The following is a 13,839-nucleotide window of genomic DNA, read 5'->3' as shown; positions in this document are numbered from 1 at the left end:
GAGAAGGTAGGGATTGGCTTGAGGTCTGAAGAGCTAGCCCACCCCTCCCCCTGAGTCCCAGATTCTCCAATTCCCACCTGGCGGGGAGGAGTGCCCAAGCCAGCCACCCCCAGGAGGGCCCCACCATGTCCCCATCCCTGTCTCTGAGCCCGTTTCTCTCTGCTCCACACAGCACGAAGCAGATCCCCCCCATCTTCACCCCTCTGAAGCTTGACTTCAATTTTGGGGCAGCACCATTCAAGGCCCCACCCTCTGTGGTGCTCCTGACCCTGAAGAACAGCGGAGTAGTGTCCCTGGACTGGTATGGCGGGCTCGAAGGGGGTCACTAGAGGGCCCGGGAGTCAGGAGCCTGGGGGCTGGAAGGGTGGAAGAACTGCCTTCTCTTGCCAGTGGGAGACCTGGCTGCTTGGTGTCTGTGAAGAGCGGGCCTCCGAAGGATGGGGTGTGGAGGCCAGGGTGGGACTGGGGTCGCCCAGCAGGACTCAGGACTATCACTGGCTGAGATGTGTCAACAGGCTCAGAAGTGGTGGAACTGCCTGATGGAGGCTGGGCATGGCATCTTAGTAACCCAGTGAGTGAGAAACTTTCACTGGGCACCTGCTGCATGTCCTCAGTGTGCTCGACAAGCCTCTGCTCCTCCCCTCCTCGTGCCACCCTCTGAGAAAATCCTCCTCCCCCGACTCTTTCACAGATGGGGAGGCCAAGGGTCAATGAGGTTAAGGACTCAACCAAGTCCACTTGGCTATTAATGGGCAGAGCCAGGTTCAAACCCAGATTTGTGAGCTCCAGGGCCCTGCCTACAACAGGTAGTCAGCGGGAAGTCTTTGAGTTGCTTCTGTGTATCAGGCAGTGTCTAGGCTCTGGGACCCACCGGACAGAGTCCCAGGTTGAGGGTGCTGGGCCTGAGTTGGGACAAGTTAAGGGTCTCTGTTGAGGAAGGCCAGGGATCTGCTGCCACAGATGGACCTGCCACCGAGGGACATGGCTGAGCCACATGGGGTGGCGGGAGGATTGGGGTGGCCACAGAGCAAGCTGCACCTCTCAAATCACATGGGGCCTGGTCTGGAGACCTGAGCTCACCATGTCTGCCCTTTCCTGTGCCTGACTTCCTCCCACTGGGGCTCAGAACTTGTGCCCAGTAAACGTCCCATTCCCATGCCAGGGCTTTTCCTTTTTCTTCCTCCTGCCTCCACCACATGCCTTGATTTCCTAGTAAACTTCCTTTTGATGACATCCAGTTTTGCTCAGTGAGAAGAAGTGTCCCCATCTGGGCCAGGCTCGGGAGAGAAAGCTAGGGGCTCAGCCCAAGTGTGGCAAGGGGCAAATGAATGAAAATGTGCAGGCAAGGGCTCTGTGCTCGGGAACCGCAGGCAGGAGCAGCAAGAGTCTTGGGGCCTGTGGGTGAGGGTGGCATTCTCGGGTTTGCAATGGCCACCCCAATCTCTCTGACTGTCCCCCCTCCCCTCTCTGGTGGAGCAAGACAGAGAAGCTGGCTCGTTAGGTGGCTCCTGTCTGAGAAGGGCTGGAAGCATGAGTCACCGAGGGCTCCTAGCCCTGACTGATGGGAAGCTTGGCAGTGCTGCTGGCCTGGTGGGGACAGCCCAGGGCCTGCCTTGAGCTCCAGATCTGCCATTCACTGGGCTCTTAGAGTGGGCCAGGAGCCAGCCCTACAGGGCTTGGAGGCTGGGGGCAGAAAGAACGGCGTTGGCCTATGTCCTGGAGCCGAGCAAGGTATTTTGGTGGACCGCGCATGTTTGTGGAGGAGCAACCCAGCTCACACTCTCTGTGGACAGGGTCCAGGCTGCTGGAAACTGGGGCGGGAGGAAACCCAGGCAGAGTGCCCGCCGAGCGGGGCCCACCCATCAGGAGATTATTTGAGGTACAGGAAGGCAGTCCGTGCTTCCAGGATTCTAAGCAGCTTGACTCTCCTATGCTTTTTGTGTTGTGTTTCCTTTCAATTTCTTAGAAGGCTATTTTTGAAGATTCTAGCCCGTCTCTGCTGAACTCATAAAGAACAGACGGAGGGTTTTATTCCTGCCAAGACCAGTCAGAAAGGGGGAGTGTGGACTTGGCCTGGAGGCGGCAGCAGACAGGACAGAGTGAGAACCTCAAGTGGGAGGGAAGCTCCCGGGAAGGCACAGCTGCCCCGCTCCCTGCAAGCCTTCTCCTCCTGATGACTCTGCTCTGCTAGGCCTGGGGATTTGAAGAGTCGTGCATTTAAGGGAAGATGCTTTACAGATGTCAGATATGCTGGTTGAAGCCATTTGTTCACTCATCCATAAAGCTTTACTGGGTGCTTCCTAGGTGTAGGCTCCAAGCTGGTCCTCACAATACAAAGGATGAACCCAGTCCCTGTCCCCCATCCCCAGTGCTGCAGGGGCCTTGGGCAGCCTGGCCTCCTGGTGCAGGGTAACTCGTGCTGTGAAGGAGGCACATGCAGCACTCAGAGGGCATCCTAGAGGCTGCCCGGAGAAAACTACAACTAAGCTAGACTGACATCCTGGGGGGAAGAGGCAGAGGCTGCGAAGAGCCTTCCAGACAGAGGGCCTGGCATGTACACAGGTGTGGCTGGAGCGGCGAGAGGGAGGACACGCAGGGATCTGTCATCCTCCTTTGGGCGATTTGGGCTTCTTCCTGAGGGTATCAGTGGGGTGTAAGATGGGGTTTGGGGGCAAAGACATGATCAGGTTTCAAGACCTGTCACTCTGGTCTTGGGGGTTGGGAGGGAGAATGGGTTAGCAGTTTGAGGGAAGGGGACGGTGGGAGGCTGCCACAGTCCTCCAGACAGGGGTGGTGGGTGGAGGGTGGGGGGTGGGAGACCACACTAGAGGACCAGCAGAGGAAAAGGGGTTGGAATTATTTAGGAGGGAGACTGGATGAGGACAGTGAGGGCAAAAGAGATGCTGAAACTATCTGGAGAATTCCAAAATAGTAAGATCTCCAATTTTGCCGCTGATCGGTATCCCCCCAAAATGACAAAAGCAGTTTACTCACTTGTAACAAGGCAAATGATGAAGGGGAGATGGAAGAAAAGCAAGACGCTGCCCAGCTCCCTCTCCACGTCCCCTCTGCTGGAGTGACGAGCATTCAGAGAGTGTTTTCTGGTCTCAGCATCTGCACAACCTCCAGATGCATTTGCACATTTACAGAGCGATTCGTTTTCCCTTTCATTTTTTTTTTTTTTTACAGTAATGGCACAATACTATACACCTTACTTTCTGGAAAATATTTTCACTCAGCATTATATCAATAACATTCCCTTCAGATCAGTACAGATCAATACCTATAGATCTAACTCATTCTTTTTAATAGCTGCCTACTATTCTATCATATAGTTGGATCTGAAGTTGTTAAACCATCCCTTTATTGGAAGACTTTAATTGTTCTCAGGTGTTTTTTCTTTTTTTGCCACTACAAAGCAAGTTGTAATAAACATCTGTGTGTGTGTGTGCGCGTGCTTTTAACCCTGCAGGTTAGTTCCCCAAAATGGGATTTCTCAGTCAAAGGGCATATGCATTTTTTATTCCAATAGATGCTATTAAAATTGCTTCCAAAGGGTCACAGCAGTTCCGTCTCTCTCTACCTATGCTTAAGGGTGTCTGTTCTTTCTAAACGTACCAGCATTGGATGTAACTATTTTTCATGTTTCAGACTAGTTCCTCTTGAGAGTTTTAGTTTGCATTTTCCTGACTCACGATCAGGCTTTTCAGATGTGTATTGGCTGTTTTCTTTCCCTTTTCTAGATGCTTCCTGTTCATATCCTCTGCCCAGTTTGCTGCTGGGGCCATTGCTTTGCCATCTCTCTGAGAGTAAAGGGGTTCTCCTTTCAGTCTGTGACCTCGGGACCCTGTTGTCACTACTTTTGTCAGCTGTTTAGAATGCAGTAACGACTTTACTACAGTGGAAGGCATTTCCAGGGCATTAACTCTATGTGCTGCCCTGCTACCATTTCAAAAGTGCCTGCCCTGCTGGGGCACCTGTTCTCCACCCTGTGCCCAAGCTGGCCCAGACACCCTCTCTCTCAGGGGCCCCTGGTTGGTGCTGCCAGCATTCTTAGAAGCCTCACATGGCCCTTTCCTAGGGGCTTTGTCACTAAGAGCTAGTGGCCAGCTCACGAGTGAGCCCCTCGACCCTGTACCCACACAGGAACCCCACCCTTCATTTCTCATTTAGTCACTGTGGCCCTGCTTCTATTCCTGAGCTTGGGGGGCCATTATAAAATGAGGATCCACAGCTTGCCAAATTGGGGGAGGATATGCAGGGGGCTTGGAGGCCCCATCTGTCCCTTGGGGGATCAGAGTGCCCACCTCTCTGTTCTCACCGACCATCCTTTGCATGGCTTCACTCCACTTGCTTCACACCCTCCCCAGGGCCTTCCTCTTCCCAAGTGACCAGCAGATTGACTTGGAGCTGTGGGCAGAGCAAGCAGAGTTTGACTGCACTGAGCTCCACCAGATGCATGTGCAGGACAACTGCATCTTCTCCATCAGCCCCAAGGCCGGGAGCCTGAGTCCCGGGCAGGAGCAGACGGTGGAACTCAAATACAGGTTCTCCTCCACCCCTGCCCTGCACTTCTGGTCCTGGAGATCCCCTCCCCTGGCCTTTCACTGTGTGACTCCAGGGCACCCTGAATAGCCATCTCCCTGGAAGAGCCACCTTCCCACCTGCAGGGGAAGTCTAATTTCCTGCTTGCCCCTTCCCAGCTCAGGGATGAGTTGCTCCCAGGGGCTACCTGACTCATAGATGCAGGAGTGCATGTCCATTCATTCTCCTACTTGAAACAGGGCTCAAGAACTCATTCTGGACTTGTCTCCCTTCCAGCCACCTGTTCATTGGCACTGATCGCCTCCCTGTGCTCTTCAAGGTGTCCCATGGCCGGGAGATCCTGGTGAGGCCCCAGCACCCTGGTCCTGTCCTGGGTGTCAGGCTGGAGGAGAGGGATCACTGGACAATCAAGAGAGAAGCAGGGAAATGTGCCACCCAGGGAAGATGGGGTTCAGATCTCTCCACTGAGTGCGTCAGTTTCTCTCAGGGAAGGGCATTACCCATGAGCTTTTTATTTCCAGCTAAATTTCATAGGTGTGACAGTAAAGCTGGGGCAGAAGTATGTGCACTTCACCTCCACCAGCCACCAGTTCATCCCTGTCCCCATCGGTGAAACGCTGCCCCCACGGCAGGTCAGTGGTCTACATTACCCTGGTCACCAAGAAGCCTAAGCATTGATCTCTGTGTATCTGTGTTAGCCCTTGACAGGGTGACAAAGACGCTGCCCTCCAGAAGCACCTAAGAGGTGGGGCCAGCAAGTTGAACCTCCAGATTGGGCAACTAGGGGAGACCCAAGGCAAGAGCCTTCAGTTTCCTCATGCCACGCCCAGTTCCCATGCAAAAGTGGAAAATTTTTTCCTCTAGCACAAGGTTCTTCAAAATTCTTTACCCATGAGTCACACTAATATGTTTAATATTATGGAAGAGTACTTCAAGAAGTTCGTGGAGAAATGGAGTTAAAAGATAATACAAATCCTTCCATGAACTTTTTGAAGTACCCTCATATACACTTATACCCCAGTATATGCATAAACATACTATCTAAACAAACCTACACTTATGCTTCTACATACAAAGTATGCTGATATTTTCTTTTTTTTTTTATTCTGTTCCATTTTTTTAAAATGCTGGACATCTTTAAATGATTTACATCTGCTCCCTAATAGGTCTCGGCCACTGTTTGAAAAAGATCACTGATCCAAGAAAAACATCTTTCTAGAGTCTGAAGAACTGAACTGTGAATCCTCAGGAAGCTGTAGACTTTTATTACTTTATTGATTGGAGGGAATCTGGTTCCTTTGATCTGAAAATGTACATTGGAAATCTCCAAGAGGGGAACATATTATTTTCCCACACATTTCACAGCTGTGAAATTTCTATCCATTTAGAAGCCCTTGTATTCCTGGGCAGGGGTCTCCAGCTATTCAGCCTGGAGGCTGAGGAATGGGCTTTCTAGACCTGAGACGGAGTCCCCTAGCCCCGAGCTCTGTTTGCTTCCCCATACCACCCTCTACCCCTCCGGCTTCCCAGCAGCCACACTCGGACCTGTGACAGTGAAGTTGGTTTCAGCTACTGGGGATATGTAGTGCCATTTGCTGAAAGGAGATAAACTGGGAGAAGATATGGTTTTAGAGTGAAGAGTTGGGTTTTGGCCAAGTTCGAGGTACCTATGAGACAACCAAGAGGGGTTGTCTGGTAGAAGCTGGATACCAGATGTCTCAGTCCATCCCGGCTGCTGTAACAAGTTACCATAGACCGGGTGGCTTATAGAACAGAAATTTATTTCTTATGATTCTAAAGGCTGGGAAGTCCAAGATCAAGCCATGGGCAGATTCGGCATCTGGTAAGGGCTCACTCTACTGGTTCATAGATAGCACTTTCTTGCTCTGTCCTCACATGGTGGAAGACACAAACAAGCTTCCTCAGGCCCCTTTTATAAGAGCACTAATCACTTATCAGGGCTCCACCCCCATGACCTAATCATCTCCTAAAGGCCCCACCTCTTAATACTATGGCATTGAGGATTAGGTTGCAATATATGAATTTTGGAGAGAAACAAGCGTTCAGCCCATAGCACCAGACAAGTGGCTCAAAGGGGTGGTCCAGGCTAGAGAAATAAAATCAAGAGTTAAAATCAAAAAATGAAATTAAGCTTACTCAAGAGTGAGCGCTAAGATGAGAAGGGGCCAGGTGTAGATCCCAGTGGACTCTTTATTCTCTCTGGCTCCAGTTTTCTCAGCTCTAAAAGGATGGACTGGAGCAGAAGATCTCTGGTTTCTTCCAGGGCATTCTGTGATTCCCAACCTTTGGAGTTTGTCTTGAGTACCTCGGACCTTCCTTCTGCTCACCTTACCTACCTTTAAGCAGCACTGCCTCTAATGGCAGATGTGGAAAGTAGTAGCCTCACAGGGGATCAGAATGAGATCTTATAAAATGATGAAGGATCTGGGTGGTGTGTACAGGAGCATTTCCCTCAATCCCAACACTAGGGTCCACTTATAATTTGACAAAGTTAAATTAAGGGCATATAAAATAAGCTGTCCTTTACAAATAGGATTACAGATTACCCTAAAATGTCACAGGCAGAAAATAAAGTTACATCTGGGGTGATCAAGCCATATGGGAAATCAGAGCTATTTAGGGAGCTCTGGGACTCTAAGGGTGACACCATGGAGATCAGCCCTCCCACAATGGACAGAGTCCCAGGCTGTCCGGTTTGCAGTCCTGAGCTGGTGTGGAGCTTTTTCTATTCCTGCCCTCTGCAGATTTATGAGCTGTATAATGGTGGTTCAGTGCCGGTGACATATGAGATCCAGACCAACATCCTGTCATGGGTTCAGGAGAAAAATTTTGATCACCCCATCTTCTGCTGCCTCAACCCCAAAGGGGAGATCCAGCCAGGCACCACTGCTCAGATCTTATGGATATTCTCACCTATCGAGGCCAAGACCTACACGGTGAGCAGCAGCCCAAAATAACATAGGGTGGGGGTTGGAGCTGGCTCACCCAGCAGGCCTTGCTCTGACAAGTCCCTACCCCCACCCTCTTAACTTGCCAGGTGGATGTGCCCATACACATCCTGGGATGGAACTCAGCCCTCATCAACTTCCAGGGAGTGGGTTATGACCCCCATGTCATGGGGGAGACAGCACCATTCCACAACATCTCCTCATGGGACAACAGCTCCATACACTCTGGGCCGATGGTTCCTGGACAGGTGTGTGGAATGGGAGCTGGGAAGGCCTGAGGTCTTGGAGGGGAGCCTTAGAGCTATGGTGGCCAGTACAGAGGGATGAGGAGGCTGCGAAGGAAATGAGATGGAGCTGAGGAGGGAAGGATGTGGAGGTGAGGCCTGCAACCAGCCCTGCTCCAGATTTAGGAAGTGGCAGCAGCTCCAGGAGAGGCTTACCCTGCCACCTAGTGCCCACAGGTGTTTCTGCTCAAATCATTCCACCTGCTGCAGGGCCCTCCATCCCACCCTCTTCTCTGGGCATAGAGATGGGGGTGTTTGAAGGTGTAGAAAGAAGCCCTCCCTTTCCAGGTATTATCTTTATAAAGAAAAATCCCTCTCCTAAACCTAGATGGATTTTGCTAGGAAAGGTATCTAGGGTCAGTAACACTGCATTTAGTTCATACACTCCTCAGTGTTAGGAGGTCTGGCTCATTCATCCATCCACCTACCCGTGCACACATTCATCCATCTACCCATTGACTCACATACCCATTTACTCATTTATGTATGCATCCATCCATCCATCCATCCATCCATCCATCCACCCACCTACTTCTCCATCCATTCATCTGTGTACCATCCACCCAATCACTATCGACACTTATATCCACCTGTCCACCCTTCCACTCAGACCCTCATTGGACTCCTACTCCATGATGAGCACTATGGAGGCCCTGGAGACACAAGAAAGAGCCAAAGTCCCTGCCCTGGAAGCACTCAGGATCTGGACAAAGAGAAAGTGCCTTTCTCAGGCTATCCAAACATCCCTACAACACAGCTCCTATTCTGTGCCCAGTGAAGATGCCAACACCTGGACATGCATTCATTTACAAGTATTCATCAGAGACTCAAATTATGTTGGCTATAGTTCTGTCTTCTCTAAGTGAATTCTTATTTAGCCCTTCCAAGCCTATTTTAATGGTTGAAATCATAGGCTTTAGAGTGAGACCATGTGGGTTTATTGGAGCTATGCATGTGAGAGACCTTTGGAAAAACTGTTTATACTCTCTGAACCTTAGCAGCACATCTGTCAATAGTAGCACCGGTATCATAGGGCAACGTGAGGATCAGATGCATATGGAATACCTAGCCCAGGGCTGGCCTGTTGGAAGTTCTCAGGAACTCGTAGAAGTTGTATGATTATTGTTTCTTCACCTCCCAAAGCTGCTGTTATGTTGTCTCTACCAACAGAATGTCTTCTTGTCCCAGTCTCATATCTGCCTGGGAAACATCCCTGTGCAGAGCAAGTGCAGCCGCCTGCTCTTCCTCAACAACATCTCCAAGAATGAGACAGTCGTCTTTGCCTGGCAGCTGAGGCCTTTAGACTTTGGGGAGGTGAGAGTCCCCTGTGCCCACAGAATCAGAACCTCCAGCAGGGCTCCAGACTCTTGCCATCCCACCCCACCCAATCCCTGTCATCCCATCCCATCCCATCTTGTCCCAGCCTCTCCCATCTCATCCCATCCTACCCCATGCCATCCCATCCAATTCCATTCCTGTGAAACTCTGGGGACTCCTTCCCCAAATCAACAGGTGTCTGTAAGTCCCATGATAGGGGAGGTGGCTCCTGAAGAGACAGTCCCATTTGTGGTGACCCTGAAGGCTTCAGTGCATGCCAGCTTCTACAGTGTGGACCTGATATGCAAGGTAGGGACCAGCCCCAGAGATGAGGTGGGATGGAGCTCCCAGTCCTGGGAGATGGGGTGGGCTCTGAGATCCCCAGATCCTCAAAGAGAGGCAGGAGCCAGCCCTTGGAAAGGCAGAGGATCCACAGCACAGGCCCACTCTCCCTGCCCTGGGCATAGGTGTATCCACAGAAACTCATGAAGCAGTACCATGAGGAGATGCAGGAGTGGGAGAGTGAGAAGGTGCGGCAGGAGGTGGAGTTCACCATCACAGACAGGAAAGTGGAGGTGAGGAGTGATGAGGGGGCCTCAGACACCCAGATCCTTCTGACTGGCCTTACCAGAGGGGACAGAGGTGGTGGGCCAAGGTGGCCCTCCATGCAAAACTGGCCAGCCTGCCCTAAGAGATTAGATTCCACTCATTGGTCTCAGAATAGCATCTCTACAGCTATCCGTAGAGACTCTGGGTAGGGAAGGCTGGCTGACCATTCCCAGCTCATGTGCCAGTATTTAATGAGTGCTGACTATGTGCTGGGCACTGGGGACACAGGGGAAACAAGGCAGAGCTCACCTTCTGATGGAAGACACATAGTGAGTGAAGGCTTTGGAAACAGATAGCCCGGGTTCGGTTCCTGGCTTTGGCAATTTCTGGCTCTGTGATCTTGGTCAAGTCATTTAACATCTCAGTTCCCTCGACTGTAACACGGAGGAAATGTGACCTCTGGGGTTTGCGTCCTGGTGATCCAGAGGCAGGGTGTAGATGAGACAAGACTGGCCATGAGTTGCTAATTGCTGAGGCTGGGGGGCGGGGAAGGGAAGACTCTTTGTAGCTGTCTCCCCCCTTTTGTACATATTTGAAATCTTCCATATTAAAAAGATTAAAAATAAAAGATAAAAAATTTTAATGCGAGTAAAATATCTGCTCTGTAGCATTGTGAGGATTAAATGAGTTAATATGCATGAAGTGCCCAGAACAGTGCCTGTCACCCAGTAAGTGGTCACTAAACATGGGCTGTTAGTATTTGCTGGGGGAGACCAATAAAAAACACGAGACAAAACTTCCATCGTGGTTCCTTCCCCAATTTCACAGCCTCCCCCCACGGGCATTCTCGCTCGTCAGTCACCTGTGTCCACCACACTGGACCCCCAGGGAGGCACCGCTCCGCTCAGAAGCTCTGGCCCAACTGTGAATACAAATGACTTTGGGGGCCATGGAGAAGGGGTTTCTAAATGAAATCTTAATAAGGGAGGCTGTTTGCTGGTCTCACTGAACCATAAAACTCCAGGGCGTTAGGACAAACACCCCTGGGACAGCCTGCCTATGTTGGTGGCGTTTTCTTCGCTTTCCTTCACGGGTAACCAGGTTTTTCTTGTCTGCAGGAAGCATTTCCCTATGGAAGGTTTTGGAAGAGGGTGTGACTGGGAGCTGGGCAGGACTAAGAGGGCAGTAGGGCCTGGCATTGGTTTCAGGCCCTCCATGGGTCAGAGGAGCGGTTAGAAAGGAAGACCCCTCAAGGCCTCTTGAATCCTCAGTGAGGGTCTCTCTGCTTCACAGAGAAGGGCATATTGTACAGCCTGTGAGCCTGTGAGAAAGTACAAGGTGAGGCCACAGCCCCAGACCCGTCTTCTTGGGATAACTTGGGAGGGTCCTTGCCCGATCCCAGATACATCTCCAAACCCTGGTGCAGCTCCCAGAGGGGAGGGATGAAAGTGCCAATGGCCTGGTGTGGGGAGGGGGCTAGGTCAAGGGGCCCGTCAGTGATGAGGATGTGGTCCCCAAACCCTTGTCACCCATGCTTCCCCCTTCCCAAGACGCTGCCCCCCATCAAGAACCAGCAGTCTCTCAACCGGCCTGCCAGCTGGAAACTGCATATCCCAAAGGAGGAGACATCCTGGCCATGTCCCCAGCCGCCAACGCCAGGCATGCTCTGCTTGGGCCTCACTGCCCGAGCCCATGCCACCGACTACTTCCTCGCCAACTTCTTCTCAGAGTTTCCCTGCCACTTCTTGCACCGGTGAACTCTCAGGGAGGCAGGGTTCTCCTCCCTTTTCCTCTACTCTCTGTCCCCTCTCCCACTCCAGCGCAGGCGCTGCCCAGACCCAGCCCTCGATGAGGGGTTGGAGCAAGGGCAGTGGCAGTGGGACTAATTGGACACCACTGGGTCTAGGGGGCCCCCACTACTGCTTAGGCCATTATGGTGAGGAGGACAAAGCAACCAGAACCCCCTGGGAAACCCACCTGGGCCTTCTTCCCTCTTCCTTGTTCCTTCCTTTTCCAACTTGGAGCCTCTCTAGCTCCTGTAGACTCTGAGGGTTGCACTTGGTTCCCTGGATGCAGTAGCACTACATTTGGGTTAGGGCTGGGGGTGCCTCAAACTCACCTGTGTTCTCATGACTGGGCAGCTACTGCTATTGCTTATGCCCCCAACCCCAGCATGGTGGCTTGTCCAGGCCACTCAGAATGTCATTGCCTGCCCCAGGGAGCTGTCAAAGAAAAAGCCCACCAGGGAAGAGTCGGAGACTTCTGAGGAAGAATCACGTAAAAACAAGTGGGCCCCTGTCTCCAAGCAGGAGAAGCAGCTCCTGGTTGACTGCCTCACCACCATCATCAGGTAACGGCCACTCACTGGGCCCTCACCCCCAACCTCCCATCTTTCCAGTTCATTCAACCAAAGCCCCCTAAGTTCCAGCCCTTCTGTTCTTGAGAGATAGAACTTCCTTGCAAGATCCCTCCATGGGTGGCCCCAGACCCCCCAGGACAGTACAGCTCTAATGGAGCTGGCCAGAGGGGTCCTCAGGCTGAGTCCTGAGTTCTACCCTGTTCTGTGGCTGGTAGATGAGGTCTGCAGCCAGTTCACTGTCTCCCCAGGGCTCCTGCCCCTCATCTGTGCAATGCTGACCTGCTGGCTCTGTCTCTGCCATGTCACGTTCACCTCTAAGAATCCATGGGGCCCAAAGATGCCTTCTTCAAAAGAGGGTTGGGAGGGGCAGCTGACCCAGGGCTCCCCTCCCCCCCAGCACCAGCTTGCGAAAACAGTAGGCAAGAGCCACCCCTTAGGGAGCCCCACAGCCAGGGCTCTCCAGGGGGCTGTAAGGCCTTTTCCTCTTCCCTGCCACCCAGGGGCCTGCTGGAAGACAAGAACTTCCATGAGGCTGTGAACCAAAGCCTGGTGGAGCAGGTGCCATATTTCTGCCAGTTCTGGAATGAGCAGTCGGCCAGGTCCATGGCCCAGCAGAGCAGCCTGTTTTTAATGCCAATCATGTCTCCATCCTCCAGCAGCTGGGATGGAAAGGGCAAGGAGCAGGAGAAGGACAGACCTAGTTTGGGGAAGAAGGAAGTGGGGGAAGAGGAGGAGAAGGGCGAAGAGGAAGAAGAGGAAGAGGAGGAGACAGAAGAGGAGGAGGAGTTGGGCAAGGAGGAGGAGGAGGAGATGGAGAAGAAGAAGTTGAGCTGGATGGGGATTGAGGCCACAATGCAGCCGGATTCCCAGCAGTCCCTGCAACAGCAGTGGCAGCAGCAGCTGAAAGTCATGGCGAAGGAGGAGCAAGAACTGGATGAGAAGGCGGCCATAGGAAGGTGAGCAGCTAGGCCCAGGTGAGGGTGGGGAGGGGCTGTGTGCAGGTTTCTAGGAGGCGGTGCTGAGTCTGGCGCCCAGCCTGTGTGGCCTCAGTGGGAGTATTTGCAGAACAGCACAACTGAGCTTTTTTTTTTTCTCTCTCAGAGGGTTGTTAACATTTGTCAGCACACCACTACCAAGAGGGTGGTTATGGTCTTGAGTCTCTTAAATGGGTTTCTAGAGCCAGAAAAGAAGTACCTTCTCTTCTGGTACTGCCTTCCCCGAGGCCATCCTGTGCATGCCTTCTGCCCTTGCTGGGATTCCCTCGGCCCCACCCAATACCTTCTGCACCCTCTCCTCACCCGCTGCCTCTCTCCAGACCTGGCCCTGAGATGCGGACTATGTTGCCAGGGTTTGAATCCCACCACTTCTATCACCAGCACGACGCTTGGCAACTCGGTCTCTTTTAGCCACACTGTAAGCGTCTGTAAAATTGGAACAAGGATGCTACATAGTATTGGGAAGGGGGGAGTTACATGAGAATCTACATCGAGCACGTGGGTACAGAGGAGGTGCGAGGAGAACGTGCGCGCGGGCTGTGGCTGCGCTCCGGTGAGCTCCCCCGCCTCCCTTGCAGGCTCCCGGCCTTCGCCAACCTGCAGGAGGCGCTGCTGGAGAACATGATCCAGAACATCCTGGTGGAGGCGAGCCGCGGGGAGGTGGTGCTCACCTCGCGGCCGCGCGTCATCGCCCTGCCATCGCTCAGCATGCCCAGGTGGGGGCGCCGGCGCCAGCGGCCACGCGGACTGAGCGGGCGGGGCGCGGGGGGCGCGGGGGGCGCGGGGGGCGGGCAGGTTCGGCCCAAAGGCTCTCCCCCATT

At 52.7% G+C, this 13,839-nt stretch overlaps 1 protein-coding gene across 1 annotated transcript in view; it reads left to right on the top strand.

Moving 5' to 3' along the window:
- The window catches only part of CFAP65 (cilia and flagella associated protein 65), a 34,982-nt gene that overhangs the window by 21,006 nt on the left and 137 nt on the right, over positions 1 to 13,839 (top strand). The window contains exons 19-32 of the mRNA XM_063086555.1: positions 173 to 301; positions 4,371 to 4,547; positions 4,822 to 4,888; positions 5,067 to 5,177; positions 7,311 to 7,502; positions 7,604 to 7,762; positions 8,969 to 9,112; positions 9,311 to 9,424; positions 9,583 to 9,690; positions 10,958 to 11,002; positions 11,215 to 11,417; positions 11,883 to 12,014; positions 12,524 to 12,979; positions 13,597 to 13,734. Coding sequence (XP_062942625.1) covers positions 173 to 301; positions 4,371 to 4,547; positions 4,822 to 4,888; positions 5,067 to 5,177; positions 7,311 to 7,502; positions 7,604 to 7,762; positions 8,969 to 9,112; positions 9,311 to 9,424; positions 9,583 to 9,690; positions 10,958 to 11,002; positions 11,215 to 11,417; positions 11,883 to 12,014; positions 12,524 to 12,979; positions 13,597 to 13,734 — 2,175 coding nt within the window. The remainder of the gene's footprint in view (positions 1 to 172; positions 302 to 4,370; positions 4,548 to 4,821; positions 4,889 to 5,066; positions 5,178 to 7,310; positions 7,503 to 7,603; positions 7,763 to 8,968; positions 9,113 to 9,310; positions 9,425 to 9,582; positions 9,691 to 10,957; positions 11,003 to 11,214; positions 11,418 to 11,882; positions 12,015 to 12,523; positions 12,980 to 13,596; positions 13,735 to 13,839) is intronic.

This window comes from Cynocephalus volans, chromosome 1 (assembly GCF_027409185.1).
Source record: "Cynocephalus volans isolate mCynVol1 chromosome 1, mCynVol1.pri, whole genome shotgun sequence".
Taxonomy (NCBI): Eukaryota; Metazoa; Chordata; class Mammalia; order Dermoptera; family Cynocephalidae; genus Cynocephalus; species Cynocephalus volans.
Note: the sequence above shows the minus strand (reverse complement) of the source record. Positions and strands in the feature narration are given on the sequence as shown.